Source organism: Prorops nasuta, unplaced genomic scaffold (assembly GCF_024137725.1).
Source record: "Prorops nasuta isolate Cenicafe-Biocafe unplaced genomic scaffold, Cenicafe_Pnas_1.2 PNAS00015, whole genome shotgun sequence".
In the NCBI taxonomy this organism is placed as follows: Eukaryota; Metazoa; Arthropoda; class Insecta; order Hymenoptera; family Bethylidae; genus Prorops; species Prorops nasuta.
Window position 1 is genome coordinate 4,339,433 of NW_027116812.1, and position 18,449 is coordinate 4,357,881.

The following is an 18,449-nucleotide window of genomic DNA, read 5'->3' on the forward strand; positions in this document are numbered from 1 at the left end:
CTCGGGTACTCTCGACTACTCTCGAGCTCGACTCTTCTTGACGGCTGACGCCGGTCGCCGCCGCCGGCACTCGGACTCGGCGCAGTGTAAGTAGTGTAATAACTATCAGAGCTCACACGCGTGGTTAGTTGAGCGTTTTGTTGAATTATATATCCCCATGTATCTTAATTTCGTTAAAAGTTTTGTTAAAAAAAATACAATAATAAATATTATTTTTCATTTTAAAAACTGAATATTTAATATAAAAGCACAAATACATTTAATATTGTATAACATTCAGTCACGCTCTTTTCATCTTAATAATTTATTTACTTGCAGGTGGATCATACTTAGTTATCATGCCACACATACTACATCATAATATATATTTTAAATCTACTATTCACAAATAAAATAACACTTCTATACAAATAAATAAATTATTTAACAATATTCTAACATATATGTAAAATTACATTATTATTATTATAATATATACTTTCAGAAACTTTCAGCTTAAAATGTAAATATTAATAACTGAATGTATGACCATCTGTTAAAAGATAAATAAAAATGTAATAGAGGTATTAAAAAATATGGAAACAAATAAAAGCATTAAAAATGATGGCATTTCAAATGTATTTATAGTAAGGATTCAATCTAGGATAATAGTATTACAGTAGTGTCTCGACGGCTATAATATATATGTATATATGTACTTGTCGTCGAAAATGTACCGCGCCTTTTAATATAAAAATATAGTAAGATAGAGGAAAAAAATGTAACAGTCATACATTAAAAATAAATAAATAACAGTTGGTATTATGTAAGTCACAATTACAATGCTTTAACTGAAAATCAAAAATATAATCTATTCTATAATATTTATAAGAATATTTAACAAATTGATTTAACAGTCAGTAATCAATTAATACATTATATCTTCTGTCATGCTACTAAAAACGTGCTGCTAACTTTTCAAGCACTCTAAATGCTCGTATTCATAATAATTACACTCTATAATTATACAGAATATCTTAATTCATAAATAGTAAAGCATTATTATCACATTGTGTATAGAAAAATATAGTGAAATAGTTCATAAATGAAGAATACATTTTTATAAACTTCAATGAGTATCATTAGCTTTGTGGGGATATAGCTTTTAATTTTTACGTGGTATTTATTTAACACATATAACTTTGACTATTTTCTAATGTCTTGAGTGATACAAAACTTTCCAAAATTAAATTTTTGGCTAACTATAGACCTGTTGAGTTTCAAGAAATAAAAATATGATACGACTATAGGAAGACTAAAATACTGTTTCTATATTTTCTTGAACTATTAAAGAAATCTTGTACTTACTGAATACGAAATATGTTCAAATTCAGTCCTTTTTATTAATTTAAAACAAGTATTACTTTATAAATTTTTAATAAAACTTTACCCAAATCTAAATTGTATTTTACTTATTGCCTTTAGAATTTAACAGAACTTGATATATTTCGTAATTTTTTATATAAAAATATGACCAAAGCAGCACCCTCAGAAATGGATATCTAGACACGTTCAAATTAAATTTATAATTTGCAACTTTTTAATTTTAGATGTTTTGAAATTTTCACTGTTATGATTCATAATTATAATTCAATTTGTTTTTATCACGTTTCTTGAAAATCTTTCATCTACTAGTTGACCATATTGCAGAAGCCGATCTTTTTTTAATATAAAAGAAAATAATAATTAACATTATTAACTATTATTATTAAGTGCATATTTAATAAAACTATGAAATTCAACATACCTAAAACATGTTTGCGGCATCGTATGTACTTGATACCACAATATAATAGCTAAGACAATACTCCAGGTACGTAGAGGACATAAAATAATAGCCAATGTTCCATATGCTAGCCAGAAGAAATAGGCCATAATTATTTGCATTACAAGCAATAGAAGTATTGGTAAATGTTGCCAAAAAAGGCATAACCGTGACGGAGCTCTCCTTTCGGTTTTTAAAATTCTTTGTAATCTATAAAATCCTCCTAATATTATTCTATTCTAAAAAATAGTATTATTTATTTATAAAATATTACCGCTTATCAGCATGGTGACTCAAAATAATTGTTAAGGGTAAATGAAAGGAAAATAATTGAAAAAATCCATAAACATAAGTAAAACCTCCAGGTAAGTACGAATTTCCAACAAATGTACCCCATGCAAAAATGACTCCTATATGATTTTCAATCACCTCTCCAATGGTCCAAGGACCTAAAAAATTAATTAAAAAGATGATGTCATTTTTTTCCAATTCATCATTAGTTGAGTAAAAATATTACTTACCAATAGTTAAATACAATGCATATAAAATAATAGGAAAAAATAAACGATCAATAGTAGCTAATACCCACAATTTCCTGATAATACATTTAAGGAATTTCATTCTTATTTTTGGCCGATTTATACGTTTACCTAAAAGGATAATGTGTTATAAGATTATAGATAAAATTTCTTAATAAAATATTTAAAAATTTTACCTTCACACAATATATGTAGAATTCGAAAAATACACAATGGTGCTATTAATAAAACCAGTACACTTGCGAATAAAAACTGAAACTGATAAAACAATATTAACAATATTAATAAGAGTTAGGATTATGAAAATAAAATCTTACCACAGTGACAGCATTTGACATAAGCAAAAATCTTGGTAAAACTCGAAAAGAGAGACGTGTTCCATCTAAGGAAAATGGTTGTGAAATTACTTTAGATCTAGATCCATCATCTATCACTTGTACCTATAATTTTTATAAATATTTTAATGTGGATAGATATTATTTACATATACATTATATGTAATATAAATATATACACTAATAGTATGGATTCCAGTTAGATAAAGCGATGAATTCCAGGGAACAACATACAATGGTCCTTTTATATGCTTACATTCAATCCAGCCATTATTGTTAAGCTGAGCTTTGACACTTTTAATTTGTTTTGTAGAAAATGCTAAAACTCTAAAATAAAGGATGTTAGTTAAGACCATATTAAACTTTTATTAGCATGGGTTATTATAATTAAAATTTATAACCTAATGTGCGTAGACTTTATAATTGATTGTATATTTTCTCTTTGTGGCATCATATATAATGCATGTTTTGGATTTGTTATTAAAGCAATTGGCCAATCCTGATGTTTAATATCAATAAAAGAGAACTGACCATGATCTATTACCGCTAATCGATACCTATTACAAAAAATCTAAAATTTAATATTAATCAAATATTTTGTCAAGAGTTTTCTTAATATTTATTGATTTGGCTGTATATTTTATATCTATGTTTTACAATTATATTACAGCATTTATGAGGATTGTGATAGTTATAAAAAAGCAATACTATTGCAAAAATCATAAACCTATGTACATACATCACAACATGCAAATAAAGGGAAATAAAAGCTTTGAGGTAAAAAATGCATATTTTTTATGCAATTAATGAAAAAGAAAAATTAAACCAGCTTATTTGACAAAAATAATGTGGTCCTTACATTCTATTATCCTTCCAATCTGCCAATTCTAATTCAAGAAATCCAGCCTGTTGCAGTGTATACATATTAGGCACTGTACCCCCAAGTGTATGATAATGACCACACAAATACACCATACTTTTTTTATATTTACCTATGTACAGCATATTAACAAAGCTTATTTTACCAAAGAGATTGGAAGAAGGAATATCTATTGATTAACTTACCAATAATTTTACGAATACTTTCTGTTGTTGACAATATGCAGGATGTTGGGTAATGTCCAAACCAAAATATATAATCAGTTTTACTTTTCAAAGATTGATCCATAAAATCTTGTAATTTTCTAATTTCATATTCATCTAAAACTCCAATAAAATTAAAAGGTCTTTTTGGCCCAGGTTGTAGGCAAGCATCGACTGCTATAAATGTATATAGTTCTGACCCAGCTGATAATTCATATTTATAAGACTTTGGGTATTTCTTTCCTTGAATAGAATAATTTTTATAATAGTTATTATCAGACTGAAGATTTAAGATATTAAAATTATCTGTAAATTAATAGAACAAGTCACAAATCAGTAAATTATTGATGTCTTTTTGATATTAAATATTTCTGTTAAGAAATAAAGGATCTATATTTCAATAGTACCATGATTGCCTCTAACATCTAGCCACAATGTTTTACGACTAACATTTGTTTCATCTATTATTTGTTTATAGTATTTCCATTCCTCTAAAACTTGTGTAGAACCCATCTTGTCTTTAGTTTTTGCATCAGTTAAGTCACCTATGAGTTATTCAATTATTAGCATAATATAACATGCAGCTACCAAGTGAATTAATGTTAGAGTAATGAAATTATTACCTGAAGCAAGTACAACCAACGGCTTAATGGCATCCACTGTTTCATTGCAGAACTTTTTAAATTCGGTTATCCTTGTAAAGTCTCTAAATATACTTATGTGCATATCCGATATCTGAAAAAAATGATTGCTTATATTAAAAGCATAAGAAAAAATATTAATCAGTTTGGATTTATAAAAACTATAATCAACTGTTATAACTCTAACCTGAATGAACCACATAAGATAATTAAAAGAGTTATTAATTGTGTAAAATTTTGGTTCCATCCATGCTAATTTTTTTTCTCCATGATTTAAATTTTCCACAGAAATGTGCCCATCAACATTTATAAGATCAGCAACATTTGCCACAAATATTGACAACATTAATATGAATATAAGAAGTATCACGGTAGACTTGGCTATTCTCATTTCAATAAAATTACGAAATTTTATCAATGGATATCAAATTCTTATCACTCCAATTTTACTAACAAAAAATTAATATTAATTAATAATAGAAAGTTTACGTGATTGTTCGAATAAAACGATTGAAATATAAGATATTAGTTTGATTTTAATTAAAGATTTAAACGAAGCACTCTGTTTGGAAGACGATATCGTATAATTGCTGAATTCGACTTTCGAGGTGTCATTTAATAAATTATATCAATCGATTGAATAAAAGAGATTGAAGTGCATTTTGCAAAGCACATGCACTGGTCTGGTTATATTATTGTTAAGAATACAGAAGTGTGTGAGCATTGTTGAAGTTGAAAAACTTTCCTAAAGGATCAAAAATAAACAACATATCGCAACAGACGTGTAACGTGTATATGTACATGCATGCATAAAGGTTCTAATATATATACATATATATATAGAGGGCTGTTTAGTGCAATAGTGTGTGGTAGTGTGTATTGTATAGCATTGCTTGCTTGTGGCGCGCATGACATATGGTAACTTAGCCGGTGTCATTGGGAAAATCGACAATTTCTTTCAGAATTTACATTTCTACATGTATACTACACAATATACATACAAGTACTTAAGTATCACAGTAGTAGGTAATATATAAACATATATTATATTATGCCCTTGTACTAACTAATTTTTGTTCTTTAAGTACCTATTGTACCTACACCTTTATAAAATCTGTTTTATAATTGAACTGATGATGTAGTAAGTTGAAGTAAGACAAGAGCATGTGATTTCCTTATTAATGCAGCAAAAGAAACCAGATTTTTCGCACACGTATTTTTATTGTTGTAATAAATAATATATATCCCTACTTTACTAACTCATTTTTACACACCTCTTTTATTATTTATATTTTTTAAACACAATGAGCTATGTTATTCACTTATTGATGATAATAAAAAGTTAAAACACTTTGATATTTCTAGTATATTGGAAAAAAGATAACAGTTTAAAAACCGTAAAAAAGTGGAAATGTTTTAAATAAAATTTTTTTTTCATTGGATGTGTATCGGGTTTATATCCAAGGTCTCCATCCTACATACATGCGCCCTAAGAGATTTAAATCAGTTGTCTCATCTAGCAGACACTCGACCTAAAAATGCCGCATTAAAGCCAATCAATGAGTCGCAATTACAGTCACAGATATATTAAAAACTATGATTTTTCTCATTAATATTACCTGCTCTTCAACGGATAAATTTGTATCACGCATTTTAAAACGTAATTTAGTGCTTTCATCTTCCCCTGTAATGATTTTGGAATATTTTTCAAAATATTGATCCGAATGACAACCTTTAAATTGCTGCAGCATTATCGTCGATGGTTTTATACCATTTAGCTTTTCCTTAACAATCAGTATTTTCTTTTTCGGTACCCACTGAACTTTACCTAAAATAAGATTATAAATTATGCGACGAAAATCGGCGATCATCGATAACATTACCGTTGCTACACTCGATTCCTTCTTCGTTTTCCTTCAGCGTCTTATTGATATTTTCTGTCCAATTTAACGGCTCATGCACAAATATGTCCAAGCAGGACAAAATAGGCCCACATTCGAGTCTAAGTGCTCTTAAAACATGAGTCATAATTGCAGCAAAAAGTTCTTTTTCGCTGAAAGGTTGTAACAAGCCAAGAATCTGGCTGGTTAAGCGGAATGGTACGAGTTCTGGAATGCTCTGATCAATTCCACCTCCAAATGCCAGACCAAAGTCAATACCCAAACTTCTACCAGTGTCAACGATGACAAGAGTATTGCTTAAGTTACGATCGCCGATTCCTAAAATCCAATGGGCCACACACATTGTTGCATAAGTCGTTATAAAATTTTGGCGCATCGATAGGAAACTTTCTATGGATGGACTAATTTCCATAAAAGTTCTACGCAAAGTATCCCACTTTATCGAAGATCTCAGCTCATTCATTTTTGCTGCCACTTGAGAAGAGTTATACTCTTGAGCAGCCTTCTTGTATTGCGTGGACAGAAGATCTTTTGGAGCAGCTTTTTCTATCCATTGCGAATATTTTACAACTGCCTCTTCGCTTCGCCTCTTTTCTCCATCGCTCAATGAAAAATTGATTAACTCTTGCAAAGATTTTGTGTCTTGAACCCATTGAATCAGGCCTAGTGACCTTGATAATGGTATGACCTAAACCCAAATTAAAATGAATTACACGACATTAACTCATAATAAAGAGCATAATAGATTAAAGTATACGCACTTGGTATGTAGCAACGGATAAATGTCGCTCCCTGCATTGTAGATTATTTTCTAAGATTTTATTTATGATACCAAATAATTGTTGCAATCTCTGGTCAAGTCGTAAATCTTCTCCAAATTTCACCAAGAAATTGTAGCTCTTGGCATCGCTACCAACAATTGCAATTTGTATTGGCCTCCTCAAAGAAGCCATGACCTTGACTGCTGGTTCAAATTTCATTATCCTAGCATGATACTGTGGCAGTGGTTTTTTATCCCCTGAATACTGCCCAGGAATTTCTAAAGAACCACCAGAATACTCGTGCAACCAAGGACTATAAGACTTGAGTGAAGCATTGACTTTACGCTTTGCGAGTTTTCGCTTCAATACACCAATTATTCCGTAAATTGCTGGTATAATTTCTCTCTTCGAATGTTCCTTTTTCTTTAAATCTTCTATTTCATTCTTATGTGCTTTAATCATTTCATAGATGCTTCCTGGTTTTGGTGATCTACCCTTAGAATTAAATTTATTCTGTGGATAAATATGGTTGATCATTGAATCAATTGCACCAATTTTATTGGCATTTAAATCTTTTAAGAGCTGGGTAAGATAATGTGTCAAGTAGAGCTCAGGCTGAACAACGAATTGCATGGCATTAATTAGATGTTCAATGTCTTGCCTAGTGTCGATTAACTGTCGAATTTTCAGCACCTCTAGACTGTTGAAAAATTCAATATTTGTTTCTGCTGTTACTCGGAGTGTGTAGATTATAGCATCTGGATAAGTGTCGACGAGTCTTTGGATAATAGGTGCTACAAGTGAAGATAGTTCGGTACCAAGGTGTGACAATAATTGGGCTTGCCACGACAAAAACATCCATGTAGGAATATTCTTGCATTCAGTTATAAAAATAGTCTTTGTTTCATCGTTAACCATATACTCTTGCTTCAAAAGACATGGAAAATAATGTGCAGCATCCAAAGAATTATATTGCATAGCTTTTAATGTGGAATAAACAAAATCTTTGGATAACTCTAGATATTTTTCAGTAGATTCCTGTGAATTAAGACTCTTGTAACAGTATTTCAAAAGCTCTAAATAAGAGTTCTTCATATTTTTCTCATCAGCAATACTACAGGAGGTTTTTAAATTTTCATAGGCATAATTGTTGAGGCACTTGACTAAATTACTTCCTGATATATCTTCGGTGTTGAAATATTTTGATATTTCAGGAGCTTCGCGCAGATCATTAGCTAATTCTTCACTATCTAATGATAATCTGGCTAATGCTAAAGCAACCAAGTGTATCTGTTGCCTAACAGGAACACCCAATGAAGCATCTACTTCATTATTTTGAAGAATTGCATGAAATCGTTTCCATGCTGAGCGATAAAGCGTCATTTTGTCTCCCGTATCAGATTGAATTTGTCCTGCAAGAAATTTAGTTCTAGCTTCGTTATATTTGAACCTATCCTTTAAACATCCTTTATGAATATCGTAGTTTTTTGCAATAACTATGTGACTCCATGCAATTTCCGTATTTTTGAGATCTAATGCATAATCTATAATTTGCATTATTGATTTGGATCGAACTATTTCTAAAAATTCTTTTACCTCCGTGGCATTAGTGCTTCTGATCAGTTCGGAAAGAAAGTGAACTCTGAAGGATATACATTTATCCCATAGAGGAAGATTATCCTGTGAAGATTTTTCTGCTTCAAGCCAACGTTTCAAAGCATTCTGATAGGATGACAAGTCTTCGTCTCTGGTCAAAATCTCAATAGTATTGATACAAGTATTGATACTACTAAATTCCTTTAACTCTTGGAATTTTTTAACTCTCAGTTGAGTCGCCAGTGGACTCAGTTTGATCCATTGATCCTTTACTCCTTCTAAACCATTTACTAGAAAAATACGCACTTGATTTGCATTTAAATTGTTACACATGAAGAACATAGCCATATCTTTCCCATATACTCGTTTTAGAATGTCTAGTTTCCTTTCATTATCTAGCCACGAATTCAATGCCTCTAAAAATGCTTCTTTTCTATTGTTCTCAAAGATTCTATGAAGATTTGCTTCAAACATCCAAGGAAATAGCCAATTTCTTGAATTCTCGTTCCAAATATTGTTGTAATCATTGTCCAGTTCTTGATATACCTTTTCATCTATTTGCTCCCAAGATGAGAGTCTACTATAACATTCAAACAATCCTTGAAGGCAGTGATCTTGAATTGCCCTTGATTCTGTTTCGATTGCATTCAAATATTCGTCTTTGGCTGACATCCAAAGATTATTAGTCTGAGCCAATGTCGCTTTACGAATAGCGCCCTGCGATATTTTATTACCAAACACACTCAATACAACATCGATATTCTTTAAAGATTTGTAAAGATCAGCCAAGTGAAGCCATTCGCTATTAAATGACGTAGCTTCCCGTTCTGTATGTTTTCTCTTGGCAGGAGGTTCGTCATCCTTGACACTATTAATCAAAGTTTTCTCAAGTAAGAGTATACCAATGTTAATTAAATTATTATTATCTTTTGTTATTCTCGCAATTACATCGGTAGAATAATCAATTTTGGAGTTTTGATATATCACTTCTAATATCACATCAATAAATATACCATTACCATGACAATTTTGGAGTATATTTTTTAAGAGATCAGTAATCGTTTCTTTGTCCGTCATTATATCAATTAACGTAGAGAAAATTGATACAGAAAAATGTTTACAAATAATTTGATCTCTCTTTATCAATTCCTTTAACGGTTCTAGCAAGGTAGAATGAGTTATTGCAATGTCAGGAAAATCTCCGGTTCTATATTTCCTGTAAAGTCGTACAATATTCCTTTGTTTAGCTACTTCCTCTTTTATAATTTGTTTCCTGCCTTTAATTCTATTCAGCATGTTGTTACGTATAAACTGATCGATACCAACAAAATTTTTCATGGGTCGTTTTGATCTAATACTGTAAAATGGCTGGGGAATTTTGAAATCATCGTTCACCGTCCCATCTTCTGTCGAATGGAAACCATTTTCAGCTGGCATATCTTCGTTATAAGTTGGGTCAAATTCCAAGTCCTGCGTTGCTCGTATTTTTCCAAAAACAGGAGGTGGAGTCCTAGCAATGTTGTCTTCAAAATAAGAAGATAAAGTATGCAAAGAGCTAATCGACTTATCAAACACTTGATTCATTTCACTTGCCAATGAAGGGGCAAAAAGAGGAGCTCTGGATCTGACATTCATGGTTCTCCAGCTTGTAGATATCTCGTAATTCTTATAATCACATTCAAGCAGCTTTTCGAACATATTTGATTCATAATCACTGGATTTCGATGTAAGATCGAGTATTGCCAGTGGCAATAATGGTAAAAATGTGACTTCAATGTCTGGCGAGTATACCTTCAAAATATCGATCAAGCGGTCCGTAGAACGTTCTCTTAAATTAGTTTCTGATGTAAAAAAATCCAGCACTTTTTTTTGCAATTTTTCAGCCGGGTCCAAAATTCCCTCTTGCAAAACCTTTCGGCAAATAGAAAGTAATTTCTTCACATATTGGTCATCATTATTTGGCCAATTTATATATTTTCTAAATAAATCCATAAAAATTTCGTATACAAGTTCTCTGAATTCTGTATAATGGTTATTTTTGTAAGGTAAAATAAGATTCATATAAGTTAAAATATTTATTGGGGTAAGAATAGTTATCAAATTGCGAATAATTTGTAGTGCCACCTCCTCGCACATTAATTGTTTGTTTTCCAACACAATAGAAAATTTACTGTCTTCCAAGAATGGCAAAATTTCCGGTTCACTTAACTTTGGAAGAATTAATAAAAATATTTTCAAGCATATTTCTTTAATGCTTGGATCAACAATTTGTCCTATGATTTGAGCTAAATACCCTAAAAAGTTCTCAGCAATGGGTAAATAATATTTAGATACGGCATATATAAATTTTACAGTCAACTCTTTTAAAGTAAACTGGTTTTCATTAATTGTCTTATTGATAATATCCAATATACAATTTTTTTCATCCGAAACATCATCAACCCTAGTTTCTAAATATTTCAGAATTAATCCTAAGGATTCGAATGCTTTGATAATACATCTCTCTTCTTTTGCATCAGACCAATCTGATATTGTTTTCTTTAAATGCGTTAAAATATCTTCTCTCTCAAAAATTTGCTGTTCCATCTGATTAATTAAACTCATCAATATTATATCAATATAATGATTTGGAATTTTTTTCAGTTTATTTATATTTTCTGGCAGCTTCAAACACGATTTCCAAGCTTCCATTAACATTTCAATGATGCAATTATTGTAGGTTTGAATCCTCTTACCCTTTCTTGAATCATCCCTTGACAAAAATGCTTTCTCTAGTAGAGTTTCAAATAATTTCTGTGCCATTTCTTTCTCATCATTCTCTTTAGGAGCAGCCAAAGGATGCCATTCTGCCAACATTATTAAAGCATCTGTAATAATATAATTTAATGGATTCAAAGTTAAATAATCCTTGATATTTTTCATAATACGTAAGAGAAAGAATTTTGCATAAGGTTTGAAGATAGCTTCACAGTTTAGAATCATTTTTAACATAAATAATCTAATATTATTATTCTTGTTTTCTTCTATTACCATAGAATTATGAATATGTTTCATCCATTCTGGCATCTCAGCATTACTCTTTTCATTCGGAAGAATAGAAATTTTATTGTGAATTATGTGTTGCAATATTCCAATAATTGGAGCCATACACTCGTGATCATTTAGCTGGTCACATTCGAATAATAAATTCATACTCTGAGGATTCGATGATCTATCATTACTTTCCGAATGACTGATTGGCGCAGAAAATACCGTTTTATCATTTAAATCATAAGCATTCATATCTTCAACTAAAGTTGATGTAAGAATGTTATATTTACGAATGTATGAATTGAAAAACCTCGAATTACCATTCAACACGCTTGTCTCCGTAGTCTGTCTAATATGAATAAGCTTATTCTGTCGTTTTAAGTTTTCTGAAGCGGTTTGTTGTAAATTGTATCGTTTGGTACAATCGACGATATTTTTCCATATAAATTGTTGCTTCTTACGATTCTCAGCAAAAACTATTCGGTAATAGATTTCAGTCTTTTTTACACTTACTAAGGAAATTGAGCAATTATATGCCGCGCAGTGTAATAATCTCATTATTTCCTTATTCTCAGAATCTAAAGTCTTTAATGCTCGCACACTTAGCAAGTTTGACAAAAGCGCTTGAATAAATTCATCCCCTTTCTCGACTTTTTCCATCATTGCGTTTCTTGTAATAACGCTATTGACGTCGTCAATCTTATCCAAGTCTATTTTTGCAAACATTACAGAAAGAAGGTTGTAACACCCTATTTTTGAGATTACTGATCGTCTTATATCAATATTACTTCCAGAAAGACTTTGCGCTAATATTTCATTTATTGTCTTAATGTGATCTTCAAAGAATTTTTCCAACACATTTTGCTTGCCAAATTCAAACATTGGTAAAAGAAATTTATGCAACACGTCAAATCGGTCATTTTTACTACTATCCATATTCATGAATAATTTAAATGCTATCTCCAGAGAGCGAGAAAATTGTTCATTTGAAATTGCTTTATAATAATTTTCCAGTGATTTATTAGTATTTTCATGGAATAAAAATTTAATAGCGCCTGCTGCAAAAAATACGACGCACTCAAAGACTAATACAGAATTACAGCATACAAGTAATTTCATTAAAATTCGGAAACAATTAGTCATTTTGATAGCATCTACGCTATCGACTAAATTTTGATTATTCATTTTTTCCACTAGGCTTTCATTTTTTAAGCCCTTTAAAATAGCTGATAATTCCGGTTTGTTTTCGGAAGTACAGTTGGAATCGATTATGAAAATTAAAAAATGATTCAGTATCATGGTTTTATATTCTATATCCTGATTTTCAATTATTTGATTAAAGATCCAGTTACGAAAGTCTTCGCCATGGAAAGCGTTGATAGGATCTCTTTTTAGACGAACAGCTACACTATAGATATTAATTAATTTCTCTTTCCTCGAGTTGACATAATTAACTGCTCTTTCAATACGAGAAAAATTGACTATAAGATTATCTACTAAAAACTCGATGTCATCTTTTAGTATCTTCCTATTCCGCTGTATAAATAAGAATATCATTTCGTATATCGAAAATGTAAATGATGGATCAGTTTCTAATAAATCAAGAAGCGCTTCTGACGTTTTCTTGATGTTTCTTAACAAATAAAGCATAACAGGCTCTTTAAACATATTAAAAAAATATTCTCCAGATGTTACAGTTTTATCATTTACGTCCAATACTATACTTTTCTTTTTAATAAACTCGATTAAACAATCAGTTGTAGAGTCCTAAAATAAATATACTAATTAGAAAATAAATACATTAAATATTAGTTTTATTAAAGCTACCTTATAATCCACAAGAAATAATTTCATTAATATTTGTAAATATTCAGTGACTGATGCTTTATATTTACTACAAATCAACTGATCATTCTGTGCATTGAATAAAAGCTGGAAAATATTTTTAATTGTTTCCTCTATATTGCTTAAAATGCTTTGACCCTATAATAGAAAGCTATTATGTTATTCATTTTTAATATGTTGATACAACTTATATAACATACCGCGTTAAAAGTAGAAAGAATATTATAATCTGTTAATAAGATCAATCCTCGGATATACTGTTTTTGTTCGTAAAACTGGTAATTCGACATTCTCGCAATTATTTTTGTTTCATTATAATAGAGAGGATGTTTCTCAATGTATTCTGAAAGACTCGTTTGGAAGTCTTTTAAAAGTAGATCATGTTCAGGTTGTAAAAAGGCCTTTAGTAGACTTTTTAAATATAAAATTAATTTTTCCAATAAGCTAAAATTCGACGAGCTAAATCCAAGTGCTTGAGGACACATTACACATTTAGTTATTAACTGAAACATCCGTTTATCATGCAAAGACTTGAACAAATCCATTTCCTATAAAAGGAAAAGAGACAATTTTATAAATTAAAGAGCTACGTGAAATTTAAATAAATATTAAAAATAAAAAATGTATTGGAACTTACATTTGAATTAAAACAAAGTTCCAGAAATTCACATAAGGCTACAATCATCTTACACCGTAAGATTCTTCGTTCTTCTTCTTCTTTAGAAAAGATACCGATATTTTCGGTCTCCGATATAACTTTGTATGCAAAATTTTGTAAAGAGTTGACAATAATATCTTGTCTATTATTTGGAGTTCTTAAAAGACTCCCTATTATTACTCCTTGTTTCTTTACTAGCCAATTATAACAATCTAAACTTTTTAGTAAAATCTTCATATTGTTGGTAGAATCACCATCCATATTTGTATTTAAATCATTAATTACAATCCTATTTAGCTCCTCTAAACCGTAGATTTTTGTAGAACTGATTTCCGAACTATCCATAAGATCACCATCTGAGATACACGTACATATCTTTCCATAAAGTTCCATTGATTTTCTTCTGCAGTTTTCATCAAGTGAACAACATTGCGTTAAAAGCCAATCTTTAGCATCTGTTACCAAATTACCTTTAAATTCACCTGGTATCCTTCTCTTACCGTCTGCTTCATTCAAAAGAATAATTTTCGCCACTAAAACTCTCTCTAAGTGCACGATTGCACGATTAATAGCCGAATCATCGCAATTATTCGTACTTTTAACAAAGCAATACGTCAATTCCAACCAGTAAATACTTATCAAATCTTCATTTTCTCTCAACACAACGTAAAGATGATTAAACGCAATAGCAGCAGCGATTCTCTTAGATAAAGAAGGATGAAGTGCATAGTAAGTCAGTTTTTGCATTACCGCTCTAATATGTTTGATTTCTGATACTTCATCTTCGGCAGATTGTTTTATCGCCCAAGCTACGAATTCGGCTAGACAGTGACCAGAAAATTCTCTTAGACGAGAGTTGGATTCATCGCTTAATGCCTCAAATAATGTATCAACAATTAACTTGACCATTTCGAAATCAGGCATAAATCTTGAACTAAACCAATGCATTAGTTGAATTGCTAATGGTCGAAACAGTTTTTTTACTATATCGTCAGAGTCACAGCTTAAAATAAGTATAGTGGGACACAAATTTTTATATAACGGTAAATAAGATTGTTTTTGTAACATTGTTTGCATTGACTTTCCAATTACTAAAGTGGTAATCGAGTGAAGCACTTCGCAAGCTGCCACTTTAGTCCGTCTATCTCCTGAGTTTTGAGCCAATGTAATAAGTCGATCCAACATATTATCGAAGAAGATACGTATTTTGCGTTCATCGCTTTTCATTGACAAATCGTACTGTAACAAATTCTTTTTATCCCAGGTTGCTCCAGTTTTAAGCGAGGCTTTATATGCAAAATCAGAAACTACATCAGAATCAAGTGAACCGAGAAAGATAAGAACTTTACTTTGAAAATTTTCTAGCGTTTCCTCAATATCAATGAGAGTAACTTGCTTAGTCCCTTTCCTTTTATTGCTAACGAGTTCCTGCAACATTTCTACAGAGCTCTCTTTACTCAATAGAAATTTGTCTAGGTAGGGCAATATTTCTTCTATCAAATCTCTTATATCATTTTTTGTCATCCTACCAATCCAAATCTCCAAAGCTGTTAGTGCTCTAAAAGCAATCTCAAGATTACTTAAGCCAAGAGTAAAAGAAATTTTCATCACTGATTGTACATGGGCTATTATATCTTTTATAAAAATAACTGGAACTTCCAAGATTAAATTTAAACAGGTGATTTGTAGTTCAAGTGTAAATTTAGGTATCAGATCAATCGTATCTAATAAATATTTTCTTGCTATATTTAATTTAGCTATACAATTTTTGTTAAGTTGTTCCATAAATGAATACTTTAGAATCTCACGTGCAAGCTTATAAAATCCCGAAATTAACGGATGTTCATAAGATAATCTTATTACTTCGTATAAAAGTTCGTCGGAATCAACTTGCATAGACAATAAACCTAAGTCTTCTTGCTTAAATAACTCAACATATAAGTCTACTAAATTGATAAATATTCTGAAATCCGCTTCATTTTCAGCTGTTAATGATAACTCGATATCGGATGAAATGTTATTCTCTTTTTCCTTTATTTTTAAGTTTAATTTATTTATTAATGAAGCGCAAGTTTGTACCATTTGCTTTCTTATAAGATGAACAACAAGTGTTTTCTTGAATGAATTATAACGGGCAGAATTTAAAAGCTTTTTCCATAGTGGCAAATAATTTTTATAAGTTATAGGAAGCGTTTTTAAATTTTTCGTTTCTTGTTCAAGCTCCGCATCTATCAGTAGTGTATGAGAACAACACCAAATAATACCATCGTGAACTATAAAAAAATTATGTATAATAAACTTTTTCTATTACTTTTCGTTTATCTATGCTGTAAATAAGTTTTTTCCATACCTGTGTGGTATAAAAGCTCTTGCAAAAGGCTCTGTTTATAGGAGCCAATATTAACAAACGTATTTATTAATGAAGAAATTGTGTTTTCCTGATTCTTATATATTAGGTCAGGAAACTTTTTAATTATAAATGTGCTGAAAAAAATAAGCACATTAATTTCTGTATTTGATAAGTCTGGTAGACATAAAATTATTTTAGACAGTGCTTCTTGATAATTGCTAATGTTTTTAAACAAATCTTGATTTGTGTCATGCCTGTAACATATATAAGAATGAAATAAGAATCAACAAATTTGGAGTACAAATGAATCATAAAAAAAGCAAATTTCACCTATTAGAGATATCAATGGCCAGTCGAGATAATGTATTGTACATATCCTTTGTGCTTTCAACTGATTCAAATTTATTATTTGCTGCAGCCAATTCACTATATCCATAAATAGCAACACCCAATAAATCTGTGTTTGTATCAGATGCTGTAAGCTGCTGCTGAAGAATGCTTTTTAAATCCTGAAATAATACATTTTTAATGTATTTTAGAAATAAAAATTAAAGTGTAATATAATTTTTTCGCAGCTGACATTGAATATTGTTTTATTTTTATCTGAATCACTTGTGACTAAAGCATCACTAATTAATGTATAAAAATATTTAAGAGCATGTCTCCCAGTTTCTCCATTTTCTGTATTTTCTTTAGTCAAATCTGAGAACAGTTTAAGCCAAAATTGATAATCATCATAAATGAAGGTTTTGAACAGCTTCATGTGATTGACCAATAAACGGATTGCTTCTCTCATATTTGTCTTGTTTCTACCATACTGATCTATAGGACTAAGTTTTTTGATCCATCCATACAGTATAATACAATGTACATCCTCAGAGCCATGTGGTGGTGGAAAATGCTTTAATATATTATTATAAACTTGCAAATATATTTCTAGTTCTACAGAATGGGCTCCTCTCTTATACTAAAACAACAATGATTAAAGAGTACTGTTTGTATTAATTTAAAAAGTGTAAGCAAACACATGATACCTGAGTTGTAAAATCCTGTTGTAAATATTTATAAAGCATATTAATCTTCTCACTAAGGCTAACAGTTTCTGGATAGTATTTGGCTATGGTACCAATTACTGAAAACATGAAACTTCTACCTTTCAGCTCAATTCTATACAAGAGGCTGAAAAATTTAATCACTGTTTCATCCAAATTTAAATCATATTCATTGAATAATGTCAATAATTTAATAAATGTATTAGTAGCTGCTTTTATAGTGTTGGCTGAACATTTTGTTATAAGAGTATACTCGCACAAGTCCTAGAATAAAACAATAATTCAATTTTAAACTAATACATATTATCATGTATTCTTGATAAGGTACTGTTTTATAAAAAGCTGCACTACCTTAGTTTTCATAATATATGGTTGAAAATCTGAAGTAAGTTGCTCCATAACAAATTCTATCAATAAAAATCCTTCTTTCATACATGATTCAATATATCTCATTGTCGACATCCGTGAAACTTCAGTCTTAAGAAAATGCAGTAAACCATGATCTTTATCAAATAAACTGGCCAAAACCAGAGCTATGAAGTGAACATATAGTTATATAGAACTATTAGGCCTACTTTGATTTAGTTATCATAACTTACCACTTTCATTAGATGGGATATTTTGAAAATAATTAAATCTGTTTCTTAGATGTACAAATAATGCTTCATAGTTTTTAGCCTGCACATAGCGAATAAATATGTCCATAAAATCTTGCACAGATTCCATGATAAAAACTAGGATCACATTACTGAAAGTGAAATTTAAAACACTCAATTAGATAATGATAAACTCAAATCACAAAGCATAAAAAATCTGGTTAAGTAAAAAAATCCAAATATTTGTAGGAAACGAAT

At 30.3% G+C, this 18,449-nt stretch overlaps 3 protein-coding genes and 1 long non-coding RNA gene across 7 annotated transcripts in view; 2 read left to right on the top strand and 2 right to left on the bottom strand.

Moving 5' to 3' along the window:
* LOC136779077 (uncharacterized) lies at positions 1-576 on the top strand. The gene is made up of 2 exons (XR_010823517.1): positions 1-86; positions 319-576. It is a non-coding gene; the product is annotated as an uncharacterized lncRNA (long non-coding RNA).
* On the bottom strand, positions 261-5,186 carry LOC136779069 (transmembrane protein 62-like). Of its 2 annotated transcripts, none has more exons than XM_066736389.1 (13): positions 4,590-5,186; positions 4,385-4,496; positions 4,169-4,306; positions 3,744-4,067; positions 3,538-3,670; positions 3,080-3,235; positions 2,858-3,005; positions 2,661-2,783; positions 2,520-2,601; positions 2,326-2,454; positions 2,079-2,253; positions 1,787-2,014; positions 261-1,697 (listed from the first exon to the last, which is right to left on the bottom strand). In XM_066736389.1, exons 1-13 carry the CDS (start codon positions 4,791-4,793, stop codon positions 1,664-1,666), a joined length of 1,986 nt encoding a protein of 661 aa, XP_066592486.1. In that variant the 5' UTR covers positions 4,794-5,186; the 3' UTR covers positions 261-1,663. The 2 variants fall into 2 exon arrangements, with proteins under 2 accessions (XP_066592486.1, XP_066592487.1); XM_066736390.1 differs by having other exon boundaries at positions 264-1,697; positions 4,385-4,512; positions 4,590-4,711.
* The window catches only part of Cluap1 (clusterin associated protein 1), a 15,990-nt gene continuing 2,668 nt past the window's right edge, over positions 5,128-18,449 (top strand). For 2 of the 3 annotated variants that reach the window (XM_066736396.1, XM_066736395.1), the window contains exon 1: positions 5,326-5,428. In XM_066736396.1, coding sequence (XP_066592493.1) covers positions 5,380-5,428 — 49 coding nt within the window. In that variant the 5' untranslated portion in view covers positions 5,326-5,379. Of the gene's footprint in view, positions 5,218-5,325; positions 5,429-18,449 lie in introns of those variants that run through there. The other variant, XM_066736397.1, reaches the window with a different exon arrangement.
* LOC136779068 (DNA-dependent protein kinase catalytic subunit-like) overlaps positions 5,470-18,449 on the bottom strand; it is a 13,298-nt gene continuing 318 nt past the window's right edge. The window contains exons 2-14 of the mRNA XM_066736388.1: positions 18,195-18,343; positions 17,947-18,128; positions 17,578-17,859; positions 17,124-17,510; positions 16,874-17,052; positions 16,544-16,797; positions 14,173-16,466; positions 13,736-14,083; positions 13,518-13,673; positions 7,065-13,457; positions 6,286-6,991; positions 6,022-6,230; positions 5,470-5,934 (exon numbers count right to left, since the gene is read on the bottom strand). Coding sequence (XP_066592485.1) covers positions 5,857-5,934; positions 6,022-6,230; positions 6,286-6,991; positions 7,065-13,457; positions 13,518-13,673; positions 13,736-14,083; positions 14,173-16,466; positions 16,544-16,797; positions 16,874-17,052; positions 17,124-17,510; positions 17,578-17,859; positions 17,947-18,128; positions 18,195-18,321 — 11,595 coding nt within the window. The 5' untranslated portion in view covers positions 18,322-18,343 and the 3' untranslated portion in view covers positions 5,470-5,856. The remainder of the gene's footprint in view (positions 5,935-6,021; positions 6,231-6,285; positions 6,992-7,064; positions 13,458-13,517; positions 13,674-13,735; positions 14,084-14,172; positions 16,467-16,543; positions 16,798-16,873; positions 17,053-17,123; positions 17,511-17,577; positions 17,860-17,946; positions 18,129-18,194; positions 18,344-18,449) is intronic.

What these genes read in the sequence shown, in the direction of transcription:
- LOC136779069 (XM_066736389.1), bottom strand. Translation starts at nt 4,793, where the DNA reads ATGAGAATAGCCAAGTCTACCGTGATACTTCTTATATTCATATTAATG. An exon ending in GTTGGTTGTACTTGCTTCAG is followed by an intron (nt 4,307 to 4,384) that starts GTAATAATTTCA and finishes AATAACTCATAG; the next exon opens with GTGACTTAACTGATGCAAAA. An exon ending in AGATGTTAGAGGCAATCATG is followed by an intron (nt 4,068 to 4,168) that starts GTACTATTGAAA and finishes ATTAATTTACAG; the next exon opens with ATAATTTTAATATCTTAAAT.